Below are 22,950 nucleotides of genomic sequence, written 5' to 3'. Positions count from 1 at the left end.
GAAGGAGAAAGCTCTAGATCGCATTAAGTGGAGGAATTGTTTTGAAAGAGACTGTGGACCTGTCGTCTTGACAGATTACTGATGATGATGATGATGATGATGATGATATATATATATATATAAAGTGTAGCGAATATGTACAAGGTCATAATAAGGAATATTATCACTAATAAATATTAATTAAATTCAGGGACGTGTATGCACTATGTACTATTTGAATATGAACCGGCAGATACTGGAAGCTGGCCATGTAGAATGTGCTGATCTAAATATTCGAAGCAAACAGATCTCCTCCAACATGCACGAAGTACATGATCCGGAAGTAAGGCGTAAACGATCCGTGGAGGGGGCTCATTGAAGTGTTGGAGTCCAAAGCGTAGCTTGTTGAACACCGCGGATAAGAGGATCTAAGATTTTAAAGGGGTTCGAACCCAGAGTTTCGTACATAGATAATTAGCGACAAGTATGCTGGGGCGTAACTACACGTAGCTTCAAGACCGATATGAGATTCGTAGTTTTAAAGGGGCATAGGACCTTAAGTGCTAACTTTAGCGGATAGAGGGTGTCACATGGTCAGCGCAACGTAACCCCACGGCCGTTATACTCGGTTTTCTAGACCGGAACCTGTGTTTCCTTGAAACAGCTCCTCAATTATTCTGACGAGGCCCAGTGGACCCCGTTTCAGAGCCACTACTTCTTAGAAAATCTGGTAGCGCTGGGAATCGAACTCGGACCTCTGGATCTGTATCCAGGAACTCTGGCCACTAGGTCACAGAGAACTTCGCCGACAAGCGGTACAAACATCTTTGTTCTTGTAAGATCTGAGGCTTTCACGGCGGTGACTATGAAGAAAGCAGTCTTCTGGGATTTGGCACCGTGTATATGTGGTGTCAACCGACGTTTCGGAGGAACGGTTATTTTGTTACAAAACGAATTAAGTCTTATACTTCATTAAAAGAAACCAAAAGAAATTTAGTATGTTAAGTAATTTCGAAAAGAATTCATGCGAACTGCTAAATAGGCGTAGTACCATCATAGTAGGTCCATTTTGTGCACTTTGTAACAGAAGAGTGTAACATTCAGTTATGCATATTCTGTGTCGTGCCACTTCTACTGAAGTATGTCGCCAGAAAAACTGCATGGCCTTGAAACTCTTTTCACTTTCACTTACGCAGTAGAAGTTGTTGCCCTTGCAGAATGTTACTGGAGGAGAAAATTCGGTTTGTGGTTTTCTGGACTATTGCACTTTGGTGAAATCAAATATGAAGATGCAGCCAGTATTTTCCTCCTAAACGCTGATACCTACCTGGCTACAGCATCGTGTAATAGCCCCAAGATCATAATTTGGAATTAAACAACATAACATGGGAGTTAGATGATGGTGCATAAGTTGTAAGAGTTTGAGGTTTGTAATTGGCTATGTGCGTATATTGTTGCATGTTTCCTAGGTAACGTGACAAGAAAATTTACATGGATCTCGGATATTGACGAATATTTATTGGACCATCACTCTTTACACTCAACGAATGTAGTTATTCACACTCATACCGCCCGTTAGACGTTTCTTCTTCCGTGTTACACACTCACGCATCGCTAATCTCGGTGAAGTGTCTTCTACTCTGCTCGGAGCTCAACTGTTCTTAGCTCTTGCTGAAGTTGGACTCTTATATCCTGAACTCGGACTGAATAGGGAACACCTTGTCGAAGGGTTTCACTTCGGCCCCTGTTATGCAACGAATCTTTTGTTTCCGCGGGCATACATTTCGTTACGAATAACGGTGGAAACCCCACTGTCAGACTTTCATCTCCGGGTCAACGATTTCCTAGAAATTGCTGCCTAGGAATTGCTAGCCGTTGATCAGTGATGGACGTCTTATCGTCCGGCCTTCGAGGCGGCACGTCACAATATTATGATTCACAAAGGACATAGTCACTCTGTATCTGACAGATGGAGTTAATCCTCAAAAGGCTTAGACATTGCATATATTTAAATTTAGGACAAATAAAAGAACTGGGAATTGAATACAGGAAGTAGTAATGTAAGAAATACAGGAGAAGAATTTGCAACACGCCGTTTCGACTAGTAGATTAAGTAAACAGAATTATTTTCTTTGCAGACCAGCGATTCCCAACCAAGACTGGCCTGCTTACTAAAGGAAAACTAAAAACATGAGAGAGTAATTCTATTCAATGCTTTACTTTTAAGTACTAATTAAACAGATACAGTAGTGTATTATAGTGGGATAATACTAATAATAATAATACTGCTAATAATAATACAAATAATCGGTTCAAGCCTTTATTTATTTACGTGCTTACTCAACAGAAAAAAAGACGAATCATGAAGCAAGCACAAGCAAATAAACGAATGAAAGGAACACATGTGAACAAAAGCCAGAAGGAATCAACTTGTTTTACTTAGAGGATAATAAAAATACATTTAGTTTAGCCACGCCAACCAATGTGCGACGAGAACAAGTGTATATACATATACATATACTTTCATCGCAAATACAATTAATACGTGTATTATCAGAACAATATTTAAAAAGTAAAAAGGTAAGGCTATCCCTCTAACAGGCCATGGAGGACCAAAGGGCTGTGAGACTTCGAGGTTACCGCATTTTCTAGACAACCGGCTCACAGATGTCACTAAGGTTGTCAGCCTTACCCACCGGCCGCCCTTTAACCCCCAGGAAGATTCCTGGTACTCATTTCTGTTAGAGATTGAGTCGACCCCAGGGCCATAGTGTGGCTGGAAGAATTAGATCAAATGAACAATCCACCTCATTGGGAATCGAAGCTGCCGCAAGTTAACACGAATACATGCAAATAAACATAATAATAATAATAATAATAATAATAATAATAATAATAATAATAAAAAATAACAATACTAATATCAATAATTCCATGGAAGATTAATTCTTGCGAAGTTGACTATCGTACACATAGTAAAGAAATTTCTCGTCTTTATGGACACAGAAGTTCATTACCGTTTTCGTTAAATTTCGCCATTTAAATCCATTCCACGTCCTCACGCCTTATTGTTTAAGATCTATCAATAGCATAACCTTAACACCTACATTTTTCAGAAAATCTAAAAATTAATATAATAACAGTCCCAAAATCGGATTCTTTCCCAAACTTAACACCTCTTAGTCGAGGTCTGGTCCAGTAGTGTGGAGATAAGTATAGTGGACACTATTCTGAACAAAGGCAGCTTGTGTGTGAGCTTGACACTTCACGAGAAGTTTAATCACGAGGCACTCCGCTTCGCTTTCTCACAATCAAATCATGACATCCAGTACTGACAAATCAAAAACACAGGTTTCAAGGAGCTCTGTTGGTTGGTTAAATAACTGCTGGTTTTCGTCAGCACAGTCTTCCCTGCCTTCAGTCTCCTCGAGATCCATGACCAAGATTTGTGTCCTTTCTAGACGTGTACGTGTTTAGTAATTGGGCCTCCACTTCGACGAAGGAGGGATCGGTCTTTCTATGTAGGTGCTAGGTTTGTTTCGCCGTAGTTTCAGTATGTCTGCGCTGTCACGGTGTCCAGGTCACTATGGACTCTGCGCATCCTTTATCATTGCACAGTACTGAGTAACATTTATGCAAGATATACAGAGGTTTCCTGTCAATGCAGGCTCGTGCAGCAGGTTATGTCTTCATTTATTCAAATACTCTCAAACTGCAGTTAGTCAGGTGAACGGACGTAAGCCTGACCGTCGCCAAGTTTAAGCCTCTTACACTTCCTATGCATGGTTTCTCCATGTTCAATACCATATACATTTGGATTTAGATGGCTTAGGATTACTTTGGCCTGTGTCCTAAATAATTTACTTACCTAGTCATACGGGTAAGGAATTTTGAAAGCCACGTGCAGTTCTCTGACTGGTGTGCGCCTGTCAAGCGCGGAGTACTCTGTTCTGCAGGCCTTGCAATTTCAAGATGTGATCGTCCGTCGCATGAATTTGGAGCTGAAATTCTGAAGTTAGAACTGAAAAATAATTCCGAAATCTTCAATCCTGAGCGCTTTAAAACTTTAGTGTTCAAAAAAAGAAAGGTGCTTTTCATTCAGGTTACCTGCTAGGATAGGCTAATTTTAAAACCTAATAGGTCTGTGATGTCTGTGTTACTCCATGGTCTTTGCACAGATCATAAACAACTGCAAGCAACACTTCAGTGTTTCCTACCGGTATGCAGAATCCTGTTGCTTTTACTGAAAGGAGTTGAGAAATCTATTCAGATGAGACCCCGGTACTTAGCCTCCGCACGGACTCCACGGTAAACACAGCTTCCAACAATTTTTCTATTGTTATATTTTAGCGTCCTGTTGCACTATTTTTCTATTGTTGCCTGCGCATTTTATGCCGCGAAAGCGTGTTCGCAGAGTCGTTCCCTAGTTATGTACGTCATTTCTGGCTCCACTATTCCAGCTTTCAAGCACCATGTCAGTATGCAACCAGAGCGAACACACTGATCATTTTACGCAGCAATATTAGAGACAGGTAATTTTGGTTACATCCTTTATTAATTGGCCGTGTTTCCTGTCCTAAAAGAACTATAATTTCCGGGCTGAAGTAATAGATCTTGAGAGATCAAAAAGTATTATTTTTATTCTACACTGAGCCATCCCATTTTGGCCTAGCGATTAGCATAACGTACAAGTTTAGTATTCCTAGAGGATGAGAATTGAATCTCCATTCAAGCTGCTAATAAAAAGTTAAAGCTGACCCTGTCACAGGCCGTGGAGACCCATAGGGCTGTGAGAGGTCGAGGCTCCCACATTTTCTAGACAGTCGGCTCACAGACGGCCGTGAGGTTGTCAGCCTTACACGCCGGCCGCCCTTCACCCCCAGGAAGATTCATGGTACTCATTTCTGTTAGAGGCTGAGTCGACCCCAGCGCCACAGTGTGGCTGGAAAGATAATTGAAAAATCTAATTACCTTCTCGGGATTCGATCCCGCGGCCTTCCGACTTGTATCATAGTGCCTCAACCAATTACGCTACGGCGTGCCCCCCCCCCAGCTGCTAATATAGAAAATAAAAATAAATAAAATATTTTCCGTATATTGGTAATGAATCACCGAGGAAGATAAGGCTGTAGCGAATTTCCGGAACCTCGTTTGTATGAAATATTACAGGTACCCCTGACGAACGGAATTTCGCTCTAACGGGATTTCATTCAACATGTATAATAAAAACTAAAGAATGATTAATTTATTAGTCTAAGGGTACAAAATTCAGATTATTAAGAGCTAAATTGGCTTGTATTAAATGTGTGATATGAAGAGTGCCACCTTCTGGGACATACGAGACACCATATGATCTGCTAGAATATTTGTATTTATGGTATCATAAGTATTTCCATTTTTAATAAACAGAGCGGGTTGAAGAAACCAAAAGAATGTCGTAGACGTTTACCGACATTAATCTTCATATTCGAAGATCAACCAGGGTAATTTTTTTTAATTCTCTTAGTAGGGGGTGGAGTCCAGCTGGGTCCACTCGGCACGGCGGCTACTGATTGGCCTATTGTACCTGCCCCGGGTGATTAGGATGATGGAGAATTTGGTGGAATGAAGATTGGCAAGGGAAACCGAAGCATTCGGAGCAAACCCACTCCAGCGCCACTTTGTCCACCACAAAACCACTTGACCAGACGCGGGCCGCCGCGTTGGGAAGCCAGCGACTAACCGCTTGAGCTATGGCGCGGCCTACAGGGGTAATTTACTGTCACCTTTATTTCTTTTACGGAGGGAAGAATGATTAACTCTGTGAAACTTTATTCACAACCATCGTGGAAACTTGAAATATATCATTTTATCTTACTTTCCTTATTTTGAAAAAATAAAAGTAGGCTTATGGGATCACCATGTTGTGTTCCTGTTTATCCCCCTATCAATTTTTGAATGCTTCAGCCAGTCTTTAGGAAACTTGGTGTGTATACAAGTATCATAGCATCTCAGCCCATTTCAAAAGCCTACTTCTTAAAGCCATTCTCTCGTGCTCTTTGTCTATATGTGTAATCCCTCTATCGTTGCAAACAAACGGTTCGGTGAAAACGTCACCGCGGCACCAAATACACACGCAACAATGTATGAATTGTTGGAAGCGTCGTTTTCTATGCGATCCGTGTCGTATCTAAAGAACGTAGGAGATTAATTCTTCCCATAACTTCTTGCCGGGATAGCGTAGTCGGTATAGCTACCGTGTATGGGCTGGACGACCAGAGGGTCGGAGTTCGAGTCCCGGTAGGGTCAAGAATGTTCACTTCTCCAGTCGTCCAGACCGTCTCTGGGGCTCACCCAATCTCCTATACAATGGGTACAGTGGACTCCGTCCCGGGGGTAAAGTAGCCGGAGCGTGAAGCCGACCATTCACCAACTAGTTCCGAGGTCAAGAAAACGTGGATCTATACATCCATTCCCCCATACGCCTTCATGGCGTAGTGCTTAATTAGTTAAGCACAGGGACTTTACCTTTTTTCTTTTTCTTGGCACTACAGCCCCAGTGCGCCTAGGCCTACCTCCATGAACTTCTTCGTTGACTTCGGTTTTTCTAGATCTTACACGTTCGGTAGGACTCCTTGGGTGGGTGATCAGTTCGTCGCAAGGCCTCTACCTGTACACAAACACAGAAAAACGCACACACACAAACTAAACATACATGCCCTGAGTGGGATGACTTTACCTTTATTTTGCTAAATTTATTGACACATTGAACCTCCTGTTACAAAAGGGCCCGTGGGATCTCTCTCTCTCGATCTATGACTAGGCTAAACATAGGAGTATAATACAGGGAAGTCTGAACAAAAGTTAGTCAACGATAACCTTGAAAAGCTAATATCACGGAAGATGAGGTCATGTGATGTTGACGCTCACAGCTCAGCTGATATCACTACAGTCTGTGTGCAGTGGTGGTGTTTCTCAGGGAGTACACACAAAGGAAACAGCAGAAGAACACTCAAATCTTGTTTGCAGCTGGCGACAACCAGTTCCGAACAGCATCAGAGTAAGTAATGCATCAGCTTCTATGTAGTTCACTGTGTCAAGCGAATTTATTTCAGCTTGTACACGAACATTGCGACTCGGCCCAAAATAACACAAAAGAAACAGGAGAAGACTGCATGAGAAATGGAAAGTGAAACTCGCTTACTTGTGTTGAAATGACGTAACATTAGTTACGGCATACCTAGTTCATTACAGCTCAGCTGGGGGGACGTGGGGTACTCTACGGTAGTTGGAATTTCTCAGCCAAGTCTTGTTCACATTCTGTTCCGTCGTCTGTAGAGGTGGTTACTGGATATTTTACTGTGTCCTGGCATTAGCTGTGTGCAGTGGTGCTGTGAAGCGATAAAGTACTGATATCAGAAAGAAAACAATATGTGGTGTTGAGTGTCGTGTATATAGAAGATATGAAAGGTACGTTCCTGTTTAGTTGGATTCTTCATTATTTTCCCCTGAAAAAGAATACGAAAATTGAGCAGAAGGGTCTAACGAAGCATCTAAACGATTTCTTTGTGGCGATGGTGTGCTGTATACGTAAAACTGTCATAAATTAATTTTATTAAAAATTATGCATTATTATGTTATGGTTTAGAAACTGTATTCTGTCTTCGTAACAAATATATTAGATATATTTAGACTTACGTGTAAGTAAAATAAAAACATAAATTTTGTCATTCTGTCCTTATTTTGTCGTTAGGTAAAAGTCATTGTTAGTGGTTACGGATAGGACCGCCAGGAGGCAATAATAGGTGCCTATGCCTCAGTCGGTATCGCATTCTCAATCTGTGCTGAAAACAAATTCATGTTGTTGATAATGTGCATATTCAGCGAAACCGTGTTTTAACATGCAAGAATGGCCAATGAAAGCATTAACTGTGGAAACTGCAGATAGAGATGGGAATTGTTTATTACGAAGGCCTCGCCCGTTTATTTTATTTTTTTTTATATTTGAGGTCATTCAGAATAACGTGCCTTTACGCAGGGTCCATCAATACACAAGAATATAGGATTTGTAGAGCTCTCAGCGTTGATTATAAAGAGATCTTTCTTCTGAGATGTGTCTACAACGGCCTACCCAGCGTTATATCTCTGAAGACAAAACTTTTCATTCACAAGAAGATTACAAAAGGCACGGGAAGAAATGGACAGTATACAGGTAAGGTAAAAATGACTGAACCGTTCAGGTCGTCTGCCAGCGTTTAGTTTGCATGTGAGAACCAAATCATCCTTTCATGGACTGTTACAATTGGTCAGATTATGACCAAAATAGATGTATCTCTGGTATTTCGTAACGGAATAGACTATGCCCATCTGCTTACAGTTGTTCAAAGAGATAACGTAAGTATTTTTGACAGGGTTTGTTTTATAAGCAACCTTTGCCAAACATAACCTCTAATGGGACCACCTCGTGCATATCGATTTTCTGTCAAGTAGTCTAGTGTCATAGTATAAATGTAACCGTATTTCCAGAACTCTTCAAACTATCGACATCAAGTATTTATGTCGAAATTTGTTTTTAACATTGCCCGTTGAAAGTGCTTTGGCTTCGTTGTAGTACTGCATAATGACGAACTTGGTAATTTATGTATATCACCTAGTATTGCTACAGTAATGATATAGAGGAGATTACTGTGGTGTGGACATGTAGCTCGAAATGGGGCAAAGAGAATTTCATGCAGAACTTTGGTAGTGAATCTCCTTAAAGAGCGGTTGCTTGAAACATGGGGAAGACAATGGAGATGGACAGTATTAAAGAGGATTTTAGGGTGGGTGGAACTGGTTCAGGATCATAGCCAAATAGAGGACTTCGGTAACAATAGAGTTGAACATTCTCATTTTTCTGCCACATTTTCTTTTTGATATGATAAATTTATCCAGAAATTATGTTGTAATTTAAGCTGATCCATTTGCAGTGCGTCAGGTAATCCTGCTAGTAGGACATTCTACCAGGGGCATATCATAATCGTATCTGGTATACATTTCCAAAACAAGAATGTATAACGGACAAATCGCCAATTTATCCATGTATTTGCCAGACCAATATAGACATTTTCCCCTAACGGTACATTGTCCTTTTTTTAATTTCAGCGGAGATCCGATAAGCTCTCAGCTGGATCTGAGGCTATCTCAGCAATGATTATGAAGAGTTTCATCTTCTGGGATATAAAAACGTGTAGCCCGGTGTGTCTAATGAAGTTTCGGAGGAATTTCACCTCCATCTTCAGGGTCAAAGAGCAAGCCGAACAAGAATCCAGCTTTGCTTGCTGCCTGTTTCATCCTGGTTTCTTGCTTAGCTTACTCTTCGACCTTAAAAATTGAGGCGATATGTTTCTCCGAAACGTCTGTTTTCTTTCATCGGAGTACAGTGGGTTATATCCCAGAAGATTGAAGTCTTCAAGATCTCAGTGTGTACATCAACCAGCACATTTTGGATTTTATCTCATCATCATCATCATCATAATATCAGAAGTGTTTCCCTAAAGGCGCGTCCACATTGCTCGTGCTCGTACTCACCAGGCTTGTGCTCGTCGGGAGACTCGTCTGGCTTTTACTTGTGCTCGTAAATCTTCGTCCACACTACTTCAGTTGCTCGCTAGGCTTCGGCTCGTGAGGATTCGTATATTTATTCGTAGTGTGTATAGGCTGTAGTCGTATTTTAATTTATTGGCTAGTTTTTAAATTAAAAATTTAAAATTTGCTTGTCTCGTGACTTGTCATATCGTCCACATTACTCGCGAACATAGCGAGTCACACGAGCACGAGCACGAGCACGAGCACGAGCACGAGCACGAGTAATGTGGACGCGCCTTTAGACGTCATTTTAGTTGTTCACAGGTGTGGAACCTACAATGGGTAAGGCCTGGGCAAGACACTCCCAGCAGTCTGCTGGGGTGTTTTGACACTATTTGGAATGCATTACCCTTCTTCAGTTTCTGTACCGTGGGACAATAGTGAATGCATACAATTAATGCACAACATTGATGGCACCTGAAGGAAGCTTAGGTGCTTTAGTCATTTCAAGCACTGAGCCCTGATTTCTCCTCAGCGGAACCCTAAAGGTGGTAGGTAGGTAGGTGGGAATTGGTCTGCAAATTATGTGGAGAAACAGAGGATTTGTCCGTTGTTTTGTGTTCTGTGTTACACGTAATTTGAAGTAAGAAAAGCGAATGAATAAGTATAACACACTTTCCGAACACATCTTTAAAAATAAAGCAGCAAAAAGCATTAAATGTATAGATTTCTGGAAATTTTAGCTATATTAAGAAATATATTTCTCTTAACAAAGAGACACATTTGTATAATATCCTTATTTAATTGGAATGATATGTCATTATTCTACTAAGCATAAAGTGCCGTTTCATAGCTGCAATTCAAAGAAACAGAAATGTATTTCTGCGAGAGCAGGAGAAGAAACAATTTACAGATTCGTATAGTCAGTTAGTACTGTACAATGTGTATACTCTGAACTTTGCTGGGTAAAGGGGGAATATCCTTTTACATTCCCACATGAGCGACAAAGAGAAAGTTTTGTGATAATAGGGTATAAATTACTAAATACCTAGTTTTTGCAAGGCCGTTTGCTTTACAGTAATGCTTTTAGGTACAGTATCTATTCATTCCTTCTTTTTCTAAATAAAACTGTGGCTTGAACCAACGTCAGTGCAAGTAGGAATTTTCCAGAATACAGTCGTAAAGAGGATGTTGCGTGAAGAGGTTTTCTTAATCCCTTGAAGCTTGAAATTCATCTAAATATAATTTTTAATAATTCCAACGTCACAGAACACAAAGTGCATCTCCGTTATAAGGCCAATTTGTTAATCATTTTCATGGAAATAATTGCGTGTTTCGAGAATGATAGAAAACACATAAATATACTCAGCCGAAAAAATACAGCTTTCATTGTTAATGCAGATGGTACATACATAATAATCACCATGCTTGAAAGGATTAACAAGATGATTTGATATTAACTGACGGTTTATGGGCTAATTTATTTACTGCACAATTACTTGTGCGATATACGTGTATCCTACAGTTTTCAGTATCGTAGTTAAACAAGCCAGAATGGTGTCAGTAAATCATGCACGTCTCTCAATACAGAGCACTGTAGCTGCAAATTAGGTTCAGTGGAGAGAATATATATAAAAATTATAGAAACTCCGTGGGTTTAGTCCGCAAACGAACTATACCGACCGAGCGACCGCCGCTTGTCGGCGAAGTTAGTGCCAACTTAGCGGATAGAGGGTGTCGCGTGGTCAGTGCAACGAATCCCCACGGCCGTTAATTTCGGTTTTCTAGACCGGAAGCGCTATTTCCTTGAAATATGTCCTCAGTTATCCTTACGAGGCTGAATGGACCCCGTTCCAGACCAACTACTTCTCAGAAAATCTGGTAGCGGGAATCGAACCCGGTACCTCTGGATCTGTAGCCCGGAACTCTGACCACTAGACCACAGAGGCGGTCAATTCTGAAATTTTATGGGTTCTGCTTTCTGCTTGCATATTTCTTGGCTTCATCTAGTAAATAATATTAATAATAGTGATGATAATAATAATAANAATGCATTATACCAGCGTTTCTAAAATTTACCCGCGTGTTCTTCGTATTTCATTGCCTACCGTGTTGATATACAGCAAAATGCATTCTGTGTTTACGTTTCAAGTACCTCTTATATATTTATACTTCGTTGAAGAATACTGTGATATTATGTGTAGGTATATTTTGTTAAGTGGCTAGTGGATTCCTCATTATTATCGATATCAACCTCCTGTTGCTGCTCCTCCATCTGCTCCTCCTCCTCCTCCTCCTCATCATCATCATCATCATCATCATCATCATCACCACCACCACCACCACCACCACCACTAATAATATCGAGGAGCTTCATAATTTATTCTCTTCACCGAATATTATTACGGTGGTAAAATCAAGGCTGATGAGGTGGTCGAGATATGCAACACGCGAGAAATACATTTTAGTCGGGCAGTCTGAAGGGATCATTTGGAAGATCTTGCGTAGATAAAGTGATGATATTAAAATTAATATTTTATGAAATAGGGCATGAGAATATTGGATGGTTTCACCAGGCTTAGGATAGAAATCCTGTGAAAATGGCAGTGAACCTTCGGATTACTCGTATATTAACGGTGGCAAGGTTGGTGTTATTGAACAGCTGAGGGAGTGTTAGCTTGTCAAAAAGGATTCGTCTCCAGGAAGTTGATGATGATGATGATGATGATGGTGGTGGTGGTGATGATGATGATGATGATGAGGAGGAGGAGGAGGAGGAGGAGGAGGAGGAGGAGGAGGAGGAGGAGGAGGAGGAGGAGGAGGAGGAGGAGGAGGAGGAGGAGGAGGAGGAGGAGGAGGAGGAGGAGGAGGAGGAGGAGGAGGAGGAGGAGGAGGAGGAGGAGGAGGAGGAGGAGGAGGAGGAGGAGGAGGAGGAGGAGGAGGAGGAGGAGGAGGAGGAGGAGGAGGAGGAGGAGGAGGAGGAGGAGGAGGAGGAGGAGGAGGAGGAGGAGGAGGAGGAGCAGATGGAGGAGCAGCAACAGGAGGTTGATATCGATGATAATGAGGAATCCACTAGCCACTTAACAAAATATACCTACACATAATATCACAGTATTCTTCAACGAAGTATAAATATATAAGAGGTACTTGAAACGTAAACACAGAATGCATTTTGCTGTATATCAACACGGTAGGCAATGAAATACGAAGAACACGCGGGTAAATTTTAGAAACGCTGGTATAATGCATTAGTATCTCTTTTCTTGACATTAACACGACCAGAGCTGGAAATGCCTAGTTCGAAGGACGGTAAGTCCTGTTTCCTTCGCAATACTTTGCGCAAGTCGATTGCTTTGCATTGTAAACAAACTGACCTGAATTTAAGTAAAAGGCATTCTGCTTTTACCATCTGTCGACATATTACCTGAAACTGTAAGCAGTGTTCTACTTTTCAGAATTTTTGTGCCCGTGAAGAGGTTATTAATATCTTTTCATATGTCTGTCCGTCCGTATATTATAACATATTCGTACAACCCAAGAACTAATAAATCTATTCAGATTAAATTTGTTTTTGGGGAATTTACGAACACTTCTTGAGCCATTTCATCATTGACATTTTAGAAGGGTACTTTACATGAAAGCGTAAATATTTTCAGTGCTCAAAATAAAGAGAAAGTTGTATAGATGCATTTTTAGCTCCCTTGCATAAGAATAAGCATTCGCTATGGCAGTAATTTCAGGTTTACTTACAAACATATTTTTTTCTAGTAGTGTCTTGAATAAATTTTACCGTAATGGGTCATTCTGCGTGAAATAAAATGCTTAGACTGTTTCCGCAGGAAATCATTAGTAAAAACAGAACAGAGGAAAACTGTGTTTGAGTTTAGACTTCCCTGAAATCAGATGGAACTTATTCCCTTAATGTGGTACATTCTGAGAATATTATTTTGAAATATACCTCAGTTAAGTTACAGACCTGTATATTCACCGCCACGTAACTATTCTTTGAGCATGAATGTTTCTTCTTGCTCCATATTTCTATATTCCTCACCTTCCTAGCTGCTCTGTGAACACGGCGTTCCTTTCCTCCTTTTCTCTTTCTTCCTTACCTTCCCAGCTGGCTTTGTGTACACACGTGTTCTCTTTCTGCTCTTTTTTTCTGTATTCCCCATCTTTCCAGCTGCTCTGGGAACACATGTTCCCTTCACATTGAGGGAAGGAAAGTGGATACAGTTTTGTTTGGAGTTGATAGCAGTGATAGCCCACGCTAATTACTGCACTCAGTTTTATCGCCCTTCTTGTGAACTGGTACAATAATAGACTCCTTCCACTGATCAGGCAATTTTTTCTTATTCCAAACAGATTTAATGAGTTTATGGATCTCAGACCGTAATGTTTCATCTCCTGCTTGAATCAGTTCTGACGGTATTTGGTCACTACCTGGCGATTTATACTTATCTACTTCGCAATAGCACGTCTAACATAAAATCGTCAAATCATCAATTTCTTCTTCTGTAGGGGCATGAACATTCAGAACAATGATGTCACACAATTGACCTCTTAGCAATGAACCTACGTATTCTTGCTATAACTTTTAATTATCATTACCTAAAGTAGTAAAATATTTTAATCACGTTGGTTGGACTCGTGTGGAATGTTCAGGTAACCTGAAAACCTGAAGAAATAATTTCGATCTATTAGATTTTAATTTAATTTTATTTTTTTTTGCGTCAGTGATTTGAAATACGAGAGACTGTGGCTGTGTGAGAAAAAAAAAGTCGAATAAAATACTTGCATCTAAGAGAAAGTGAAAGCAGAGTGGAAGGAATTACATGATGAAGATATAAATAATTTGCACGCTTCACCAAATATTATTAGGGCCAGGGAGTGATATTAAATGTACTTAAAACGTTATTAAAAAACCTGAAAGGAAGAGACCGTTTGGAAACCTAGGTGTAGATGGAATTTAAGAAATATTGCACAAAGTCTGGATTCTGCTGGCTTAGTTTAGGTTCCAAAGACGGGATTTTTAAATATAGTAATAAACCCTCCCATTTCTAGAAAGGGAGATATTCCTCGACTAGGCGAACGATTATGGACTTCTCAAAGAAGACTGTAATATTATTCTTATGTATCGATAGTTAATTTAACCATGCTGCCAGTAAGCTGGACTACAGGTATATAGGTCGAATTGTAGTGAGCAGTCAATAATGAATTGGTGTCATGCAGAAGAAAACAGTCGTGACTCAATTTTATTTACTCTTCCAGTACTTACCTGGAGGGACTTAGAAAAACATCAAAATCCTGTCACAATAATTGGTTCCTTGACCGAGATTCGAAACAAACACTTTCCGAATACAAGTGAGAAGCCATTCCACTTGAGCCATCTTGCTCGGTCTATTAACTGTCCTTTTAGTTCTGATGAATATGTATTACTGCAGATTCTAAGCAATTTTTTCCGGATTAAGAAACAGGAACTGTAAATATATTATGACATGTAGACCCGCTGCGAAACAACCACAGCAAAATAAGCAGCCATACAACAGCCGTTGTTAGATAATAACATTGTAGGTAATAGCTGCAAGAGCAGGTACGCAACAATGGAAGATCTGTTGGGACGGTTTTCCCTGTGCGGTCCGTGTCGAGGCTATATAACGAAGGTCTGCTGCCGTTGCCTGGTCTGCCTGGTGTCTATCTAGGTCTCTTTGCTGATGAATCCCGTATATGTGCGACAGACTGCAAAAAGGGTTATGTTCTCAGAAATATGCAGCGAGGTCTCAGTGCTATTGAGACGTGGTGTGAATGCTGGAACATGATTGCTAATGAAGATAAGACTCATGCCGTCTACTCTTCTCATAGACTTAGGCACCTGAAGATCATGTTACATTGAATGTACGGAATATCCCCCTTGTAAATCATGTAAAATATCTGAGTGTAATCCTGGTAAGGCCGGTCACGGTAGCCGAGCCGTCTAAGGCATGTACTGTCTTCGCTCGCTCGGAAGCCGGGATCGTGGGTTCGAATCCCACTCAGGGCATCGATGTTTGTGTGCGTTTTTCTGTGTTTGTCTACAGGTAGCGGCCTTGCGACGAGCTGATCACTCGCTCAAGGAGTCCTGCCGAATGTGTAAGATCGAGAAAAACCGAAGTGAACGGAGTTCATGGAGGTAGGCCTAGGCCCACTGGGGCTGTAGTGCCAAGGAAAGAAAAAAAATCTTGGATAAGAGGATTACATGGGGACTGCACAAAGAAATGACTGAAACCAAAGCCTTCAGAACATTTATTAAATTCTGCTCCCTATTCGAAAGTGAACGTTTAAGCGCCAGTATTAAACTAACTCTCCATAAAGCGTTGATCAGATCAGTAATGACTTGTGCTTGCCCCACTTGGGAATTAAGGGCAGACTCCTACCTCTTAATATTACAGCGTCTACAAAACAAGGTTCCGAGGTAACGATCGTTCCGCTATTTACATACAGCTTTCAACCTTCCATATGTATAAGATTATAAAACGAAATTGTGCAAGCAACAAGCAGAAGTCATGCAAAATCATGAGAATGAACATGTTCGCAGTATAGGACAAGGCGAAAGAAGACAGACAATAAGATAAGCATAAACTTCGCGATGGTGAAAATTACGACCGTTCAAGTAACTAAGCTGCCGTTGTAGCATAAGATGCGTAGGATAGGTATGATCTGCTTTGCAAAGCTTATACTGACAGAGGGTAAAAGGAAGAATTTTCAATAACATGCTATATATGCGATTCGTACATTTGAAGAAAGGCCAAGCATATTCATTAAGGCACCTCCACATTACTCGTGCTCGCCAGGCTTGTGCTCGTCGGGAGACTCGTCTGGCTTTTACTTGTGCTCGTAAATCTTCGTCCACACTACTTAAGTTGCTTGCCAGGCTTCGGCGCGTGAGGATCAGTATATTTACTCGTAGTGTGTATAGGCTGTAGTCGTATTTTAATTTATTGGCTATAGTTTTTAAATTAAAAATTTAAAATTTGCTTGTCTCGTGACTTGTCATATCGTCCACATTACTCGCGAGCATAGCGAGTCACACGAGCACGAGGACGAGTAATGTGGATTACATAAGGATTATGACCGCAAGGATTAAGATGACAAAATCTCTGATCGTGAGTCTCAAGGGACTTGACGCCAAGACGAACTGTCTCTGACTCTAGAGCAGCGTCTTGACACTTGAGGCGGTAGTTAGAAGAGTCGGACGTACTTGCGAACCAGCCGCCATTCAGCGAGGACGTGAGAACGGAAGCAGAGGACATTGCTGAGATCCGTTACCTCGCAACGTCTGCTGAAGACATAGCAAACTCACAAGACGTTATGTGTGCTATAGTTACAGTGATCTTCCGAGTGTGAGACTCAGTGAGACTGTCGTAGTTATTTGTAGCTACATTCTGTAAAAGTTCAATAAATCCAATTACCGATCGAAACTCCGTCTATAATCACACACAAATGACAGTATTAATTTTTTATCATTATGGAAATATTTCGTTGTAAGAGAGTTCCAGTGTAGGGAACTGTTCGACAATCTTTGGATTGTGTACCCAGAGCTGAGCCGGTGCATGTCGCTACGAGCAAGCCTACTGGATCGTAATTTCGATTTTGGCACGCGAGGCCGAATTCGTAGGTGAAAACAAATTTAAGTAGAGTGCACAGAAATGGATCTCGGAAATATGTAACGGATTAAGCTGTTTTAGGATAGGATTCGATAATACACTTTTGTGATCAAAGCGATGAACCATTGTTGATCAGCTGTATAACTACCAAATGAAAGTTGGCCTACTGTTGCATTGTATACGTGAGTTTCTGGGTTCGAATCTCGGCTCAAAAACTTACGCGAATTTCCACGATAGTACATTTAAAATAGACTATGATCGCTTCATTCTGCATAATCTACAACTAAAAGCAGACATTCATCATATCAGTCGACGCTAGATAATTTAGGAAGCCGAAAACCGTCGGTAATAAGACAATAATCAGTAAACATGAATAGGTACTTATGTTCAAAGAAGAGATATCCCATGTTCTATGAATATTTCAGAGCCATTATTCTGAAAACAGAAATTACACAAGTAATATATGTAGGGAGGATGACGTGGGCAGGGCATGTAGCATGAATGGGGGAGAAGAGGAATGCATGTAGAATATTGGTGGAAAAGCCAGAGGGAATGAGACCACTGGGAATACGAAGGCGTATGTGGGTGGATAATATTAAAATGGATCTTAGAGAGATAGGATGGGATGGTATGGATTGGATTGATCTGGCTCAGGATAGGGATCAGTGGAGAGCTCTTGTGAAAACGATAATGAACCTTGGGTTCCATAAAATGCTGGTAAATTCTTGAGTAGCTGCAGAATTGGCGGTTCTTCCAGAAGGGCTCAGCTCCATCAGTAAGTTACGTAAGTAAATAAGGGACGAGATACTTCGGCGGGGGGGGGGGCGTAAAATAAAATAAGTACTACAGATTGTTTCAACTTGAATTACTGATAACGGACGTGAGAACGCTTTTGGTGTTTTGGGGGATGCATTGGGAATAATGCAGGAATGTGTAGTGGATACTAGTGTATGGGGGGCCAGACTCTCAAAGCTGCAGCCCACCCTCCAGACATCATTTGTCTTTGTGAGTACAGCCAAAAAAATACTAATTTAACTCAGAAGATGCGGGTTTTTATCCGGGTCACATGTAGGTCGCCAGTGAGGGACATGACAAGTTATCAGGTCAGCACCCACATCAGCGATAGTATAGGACTGTTACTCTTTCAAGCACACAGAGCACGGTTCATCAACCTTCAGGTCCCTTGCTCGGTGATATCGGCGGTGGACTACGGAATATTCATAAAATAACCATCCCCGGAAGAATATACTCTTCAGCGATTGATTCCTTACAGTCTGGTAGATCGTTACGGTACTACACTTTGATCTTAGCCAAAAGGCCGAGAACGGAAAGAGAGATGAAGTGACAGGAGGTTGGAGAAAACTGCATAATGAGGAGCTTCATAACTTGTACTCTTCTCCAAATATAATTAGAATGATCAAGTCGAGGAGGATGAGGTGGGCACGGCATGTAGCACAAATAGCGGAGACGAGGAATGCATATAGAGACCATTGGGAAGACCAAGGTTTAGGTGGGTGAACAATATTAAAATGGATCTTAGAGAGATAGGAAGGGATGGTATGGATTGTATTGATCTGGCTCAGGATAGGGACTCGTCGAGGATTCTTGTGAACACGGTAATGAACCTTCGGGTTCCATAAAATTCTGGGAAATTCTGGAGTATCTGCAGAATTGGCGGCTCCTCAAGAAGGGCTCAGCTCCATAAGTAAGATCGTTACGGCTGTCCTTCAAATTCAGGGTAGAATATCCTTAATATCGAAGCACTGCGTTCCTCCGAGGCGTAGATAACGATCAATCAGACCACCAGGCACAATTCCTCAGAAGACAGTAACTTCATTTGCATTTATTTCCATCAGCACAACTTTTGTTTAGATACCCCGTACGTTAGTAATCACTACGTGTATATGTATAGTTCAAATATACGAATAGTGGGCCCATGTAATTTCTTTCAAGAAACTGCAATAATTTTTAAATATTTTGAAGCAAATCTCAATACCCCAGCGAGTTTTTTGGGCGACTCAGCCACGAAGCAGACTGGACAGGAGGAGATCTTTATTCTTCCGCCGAATTCCATGCTCTTACAGGAGCATTTCCCTGTAAAAGTAAGATATTTTGTTCCACGAAATTCTCGTAGAATTTCAAAGTTTAAAGTAAATTTCCAATTAATATGACAGGGTAAATACATTTTGGATATAAGACAATTCCCTCAATAATGGATCCTCAAAATGTCTCGTTATACCGCGGTGATCATCATGTCCCCTCAAACAAAAACAAACTCCCTGGTTTTAGTCCACAAGCGAACTATACCGACCGAGCGACCGCCGCTTGTCAGCGAAGTTAGTGCCAACTATAGCAGATAGAGGGTGTCGCGTGGTCAGCGCAGCGGATCCCCACGACCGTTAATTTCGGTTCTCTTATTCTAGTAATGTCCCCCCAATAAGATTAAATATGTTTTACGTCGCACAGATTTCTATGAAATATTTTTATAAAATTATAAGATCCTACAGTATAAAGAAACCCGTTCTGAAAGAAAAAACTCAGTCATTTGTTCCGACGAACTTACGAGTATGTTACGTAACCATCATCGTAAGGAGGCATAAATTTAAGTAATTCGCTAGTCTGTCTGACGTAAGTCTGAAGTGTACCTTAAATGTCATGTGGTTTAATCACTCCATAAATACACGTACATAATATCAGTTGAAGAAAGCAGTCTTCTGGGATGTGGCACCGTGTAGATGTGGTGTTAACCGACGTTTCGGAGGTACGTATCGCATCCATCTTCAGGGTAGAAGACTGCTTTTACCGGTTCTCCCGGTCTCTTCGCTTGTGGATTTCTTATTTTTCCTTCTACCCTGAAGATGGAGGCGATACGTTCCTCCAAAACGTCGGTTAACACCACATCTACACGGTGCCACATCCCAGAAGACTGCTTTGTTCATAGTCACCGCCGTGAAAACCTCAAATCATATATAATATCAGTTATTGCAAAATGGCCAAATGTCGGTTTCATACTTAACGCGCGTACTGAATCTGTCCCTTGAAACCGAATTATAACTATGGTCAAGTGTATGTTAAATTGGGGCAGAATTTATGTGGGAAATAACTCCCCAAAAGTCGCGCAGTTGTAAGAAGCAAGGAAGGTGTATGTTATTGAGTGCCGGATGAGATAATGGGGTGATTACTGAACCTGGAGGATGATACAGGGACTAGACCATGACATGTTCTATATTCTATGCTGGTATTTGCATGCGGAGACAAAAGGATTCTAAAGGCGCTTCCACATTACTCGTGCTCGTGTGACTCGCTATGCTTGCGAGTAATGTGAACGATATGACAAGTCACGAGACAAGCAGATTTTAAATTTTAAATTTAAAAACTATAGCCAATAAATTAAAATACGACTACAGCCTATACACACTACGAGTAAATACACGGATACTCACGCGACGAAAGCTGGCGAGCAAGTGAAGTAGTGTGGACGAAGATTTACGAGCACAAGTAAAAGCCAGACGAGTTTCCCGACGAGCACAAGCCTGGCTAGCACGAGCACGAGTAAAGTTGACGCGCCTTAATAAAGACCTAAATTAAATTATTTGGTCTCTGTCCGGAATTCGATTCGGTTATCTCCTGAAAAGAGCCACACGGCCTGTTGCTTTGCCAACCTGCTTGTCAGATTGTTTATTGCATGTAATTTATTGAAATAACGCATATAAATCTAGCAATTTGGTAATAAAATTTCGTTAATATAAGCTTGTTGTTTGTTTTCAGGATTAAGCGTGTCTAGCAGTGGTAGTGGCGGATTCGCTAGACTACTGTCATGACACTTGTGATCTTCACGGCTGTTTCTACCTCAGTATGGCATCTTCTGTTTTACACGACATTGCTGGTGATCTTCAGTCCTTTTGTGCTGCTTGTAGTGATGCTTCTCCCAGAGAATTTGCCACTACTTTTGCTCAGAAGGATTTCTTCCATTCCTATGGAGTCTGTCTGATTTCACTGAATTTATTTACCAACATGAATATACTACCCGCCGCTTGTTCCAGAACTAGGATACTCCTGACCAAAGGTCTGTAACCTAAGACTTGAAAGGTCTTAAGTTTGTGTATTAATCAAGATAGTATACAGGGTGATTCACGAAGTTTTACCCTCACTTAGGGAGGGCATTCCTGAGGTAATTTGGAACAAAAAATGTTAATATACTAGTGGTATCCAACTCATAATTAAAGAGATACAGTAATTTGAAAACTGGCGAAAAATCTTTTTTTCTTTGAATTTCAGTCAAAACAAATTAGAAATACAATACAAACACTTTTTAAATCGTTAATGTTTTAGGAAAGAAGCATTCTAAAACCAACTATTTCTTTTCAATTTCTTAATTTTGCATTGTGCAACATTTTTCATCGATTTTGTGTTATAAAATTACATTATTTTCAGCATCCCATTCTGTAAACATACCAATGGTTGCATATCACACCCTTCTATCAATCTGTTTCCTTTAAACTGCAGTGCTTTAGAAGACGACTGGATTTACAAAGATTTTCAAAAATGTCTCCCTGAACGTCAACACATTGCGTCGCACGCGTATGAACCGCTCTGCCTATCTACCTACGCGCAACATTCAAACCGGTCTACCTTATCTGCTGACATAGCTGACTAGAACGTATGGTAGCCCACTCTGAAGCATAGCGCTGCATTCACAATGATGCGTTTCGAAAATCTATTGTTACTCCGTAACTACTGAAAATCGACCAAAATTTATAAGGAAATTTTGCAGGAAATAATCCCAGGAACATGTACTACAAGCCGGGGTAAAATTTCGTGAATCACCCTGTATAGGATTTTCAGTGGGTTATTTCACTACATTTTTCGGTATGTAGACTGTATAATGTCGTATGATAGGATGGCAGAGGAATTGAAAAGGATTTGGATGAAAGAGGTCGTGGTGTAATTGAGGTAATATCTCGGCATTTGCTGGCCACGGAAAATCGCAGGCAGGACCGGCAGGACAACCGGTATCCTGCCGAGTTTCGAAAGAAGCATCTCCTTAATGGTACTTTAAAACGTTACTGCTAGACCAACCTGTCCGATTGTTTGGTTTCATATGAATCAGTTGATGTATAGCTGACCACATTTTTCACTAAAATTTTTGAAAATAACATTTATATTGTCTTCTGGAACATGTTGCCTAATTTTTAACATGTGAACGTGTAGAGGCTGTGTGCATTCTTAATTTGACAGCAGATGGCTTTGTATGGGCCGCTTCACTACCCGTCCCCTCTACCCCCCCCCTCCTGGAAGTAACCCCTTATAACTATTGGAGTAGGAGGCTGGGTGGGCCCCAGAGCAGGTCTAGATACTGTGGAGAACAGTAAAATCTTTTTGCCCCCGGCGGGAATCGAAACACGATATTTCTGCCGTCCATTTCCTAACCTAGCCCCTGTACTGACTAAGCTTCAGTACTGATTTGTAAGTAAATACGAGTTTTCAAATTGAATGAAATTGTCCAATGAAATACGTAAACAAATAATTGGTTTGTAAAGTGTTTCGATTTAGAAACTGACGGGTGCAAAACACTAAAACTGTTGGTTGCATACAGAGTGAAACCCACTAAAACAGACTGTGACAGGGCCTGACAAAGAGAAGGTTGTTCTGCTGATGCGTTACCAGTCACCTTTCCGTATGGGTCAAAGCTCCTCCCCCCCCCCAAGTTAATAACTTACGTTCACTTACAACAACCGAGCAGAGGTTATATTTGCATGATTAATTCATTAGCGTAATTGACATA

At 40.9% G+C, this 22,950-nt stretch overlaps 1 protein-coding gene across 4 annotated transcripts in view; it reads left to right on the top strand.

Annotated features, from left to right (window-relative positions):
* The first annotated feature begins 6,888 nt into the window (after positions 1–6,888).
* LOC111871473 overlaps positions 6,889–22,950 on the top strand; it is a 25,311-nt gene continuing 9,249 nt past the window's right edge. Inside the window, exons 1-2 of one of the 4 annotated variants that reach the window (XM_023864625.2) lie at positions 6,889–7,018; positions 20,934–21,231. In XM_023864625.2, coding sequence (XP_023720393.1) covers positions 21,021–21,231 — 211 coding nt within the window. In that variant the 5' untranslated portion in view covers positions 6,889–7,018; positions 20,934–21,020. Of the gene's footprint in view, positions 7,019–7,060; positions 7,429–7,998; positions 8,171–20,933; positions 21,232–22,950 lie in introns of those variants that run through there. The other 3 variants (XM_023864626.2, XM_033754272.1, XR_002844027.2) reach the window with 3 other exon arrangements.

Source organism: Cryptotermes secundus, unplaced genomic scaffold (genome assembly GCF_002891405.2).
Source record: "Cryptotermes secundus unplaced genomic scaffold, Csec_1.0 scaffold465, whole genome shotgun sequence".
In the NCBI taxonomy this organism is placed as follows: domain Eukaryota; kingdom Metazoa; phylum Arthropoda; class Insecta; order Blattodea; family Kalotermitidae; genus Cryptotermes; species Cryptotermes secundus.
Note: the sequence above shows the minus strand (reverse complement) of the source record. Positions and strands in the feature narration are given on the sequence as shown.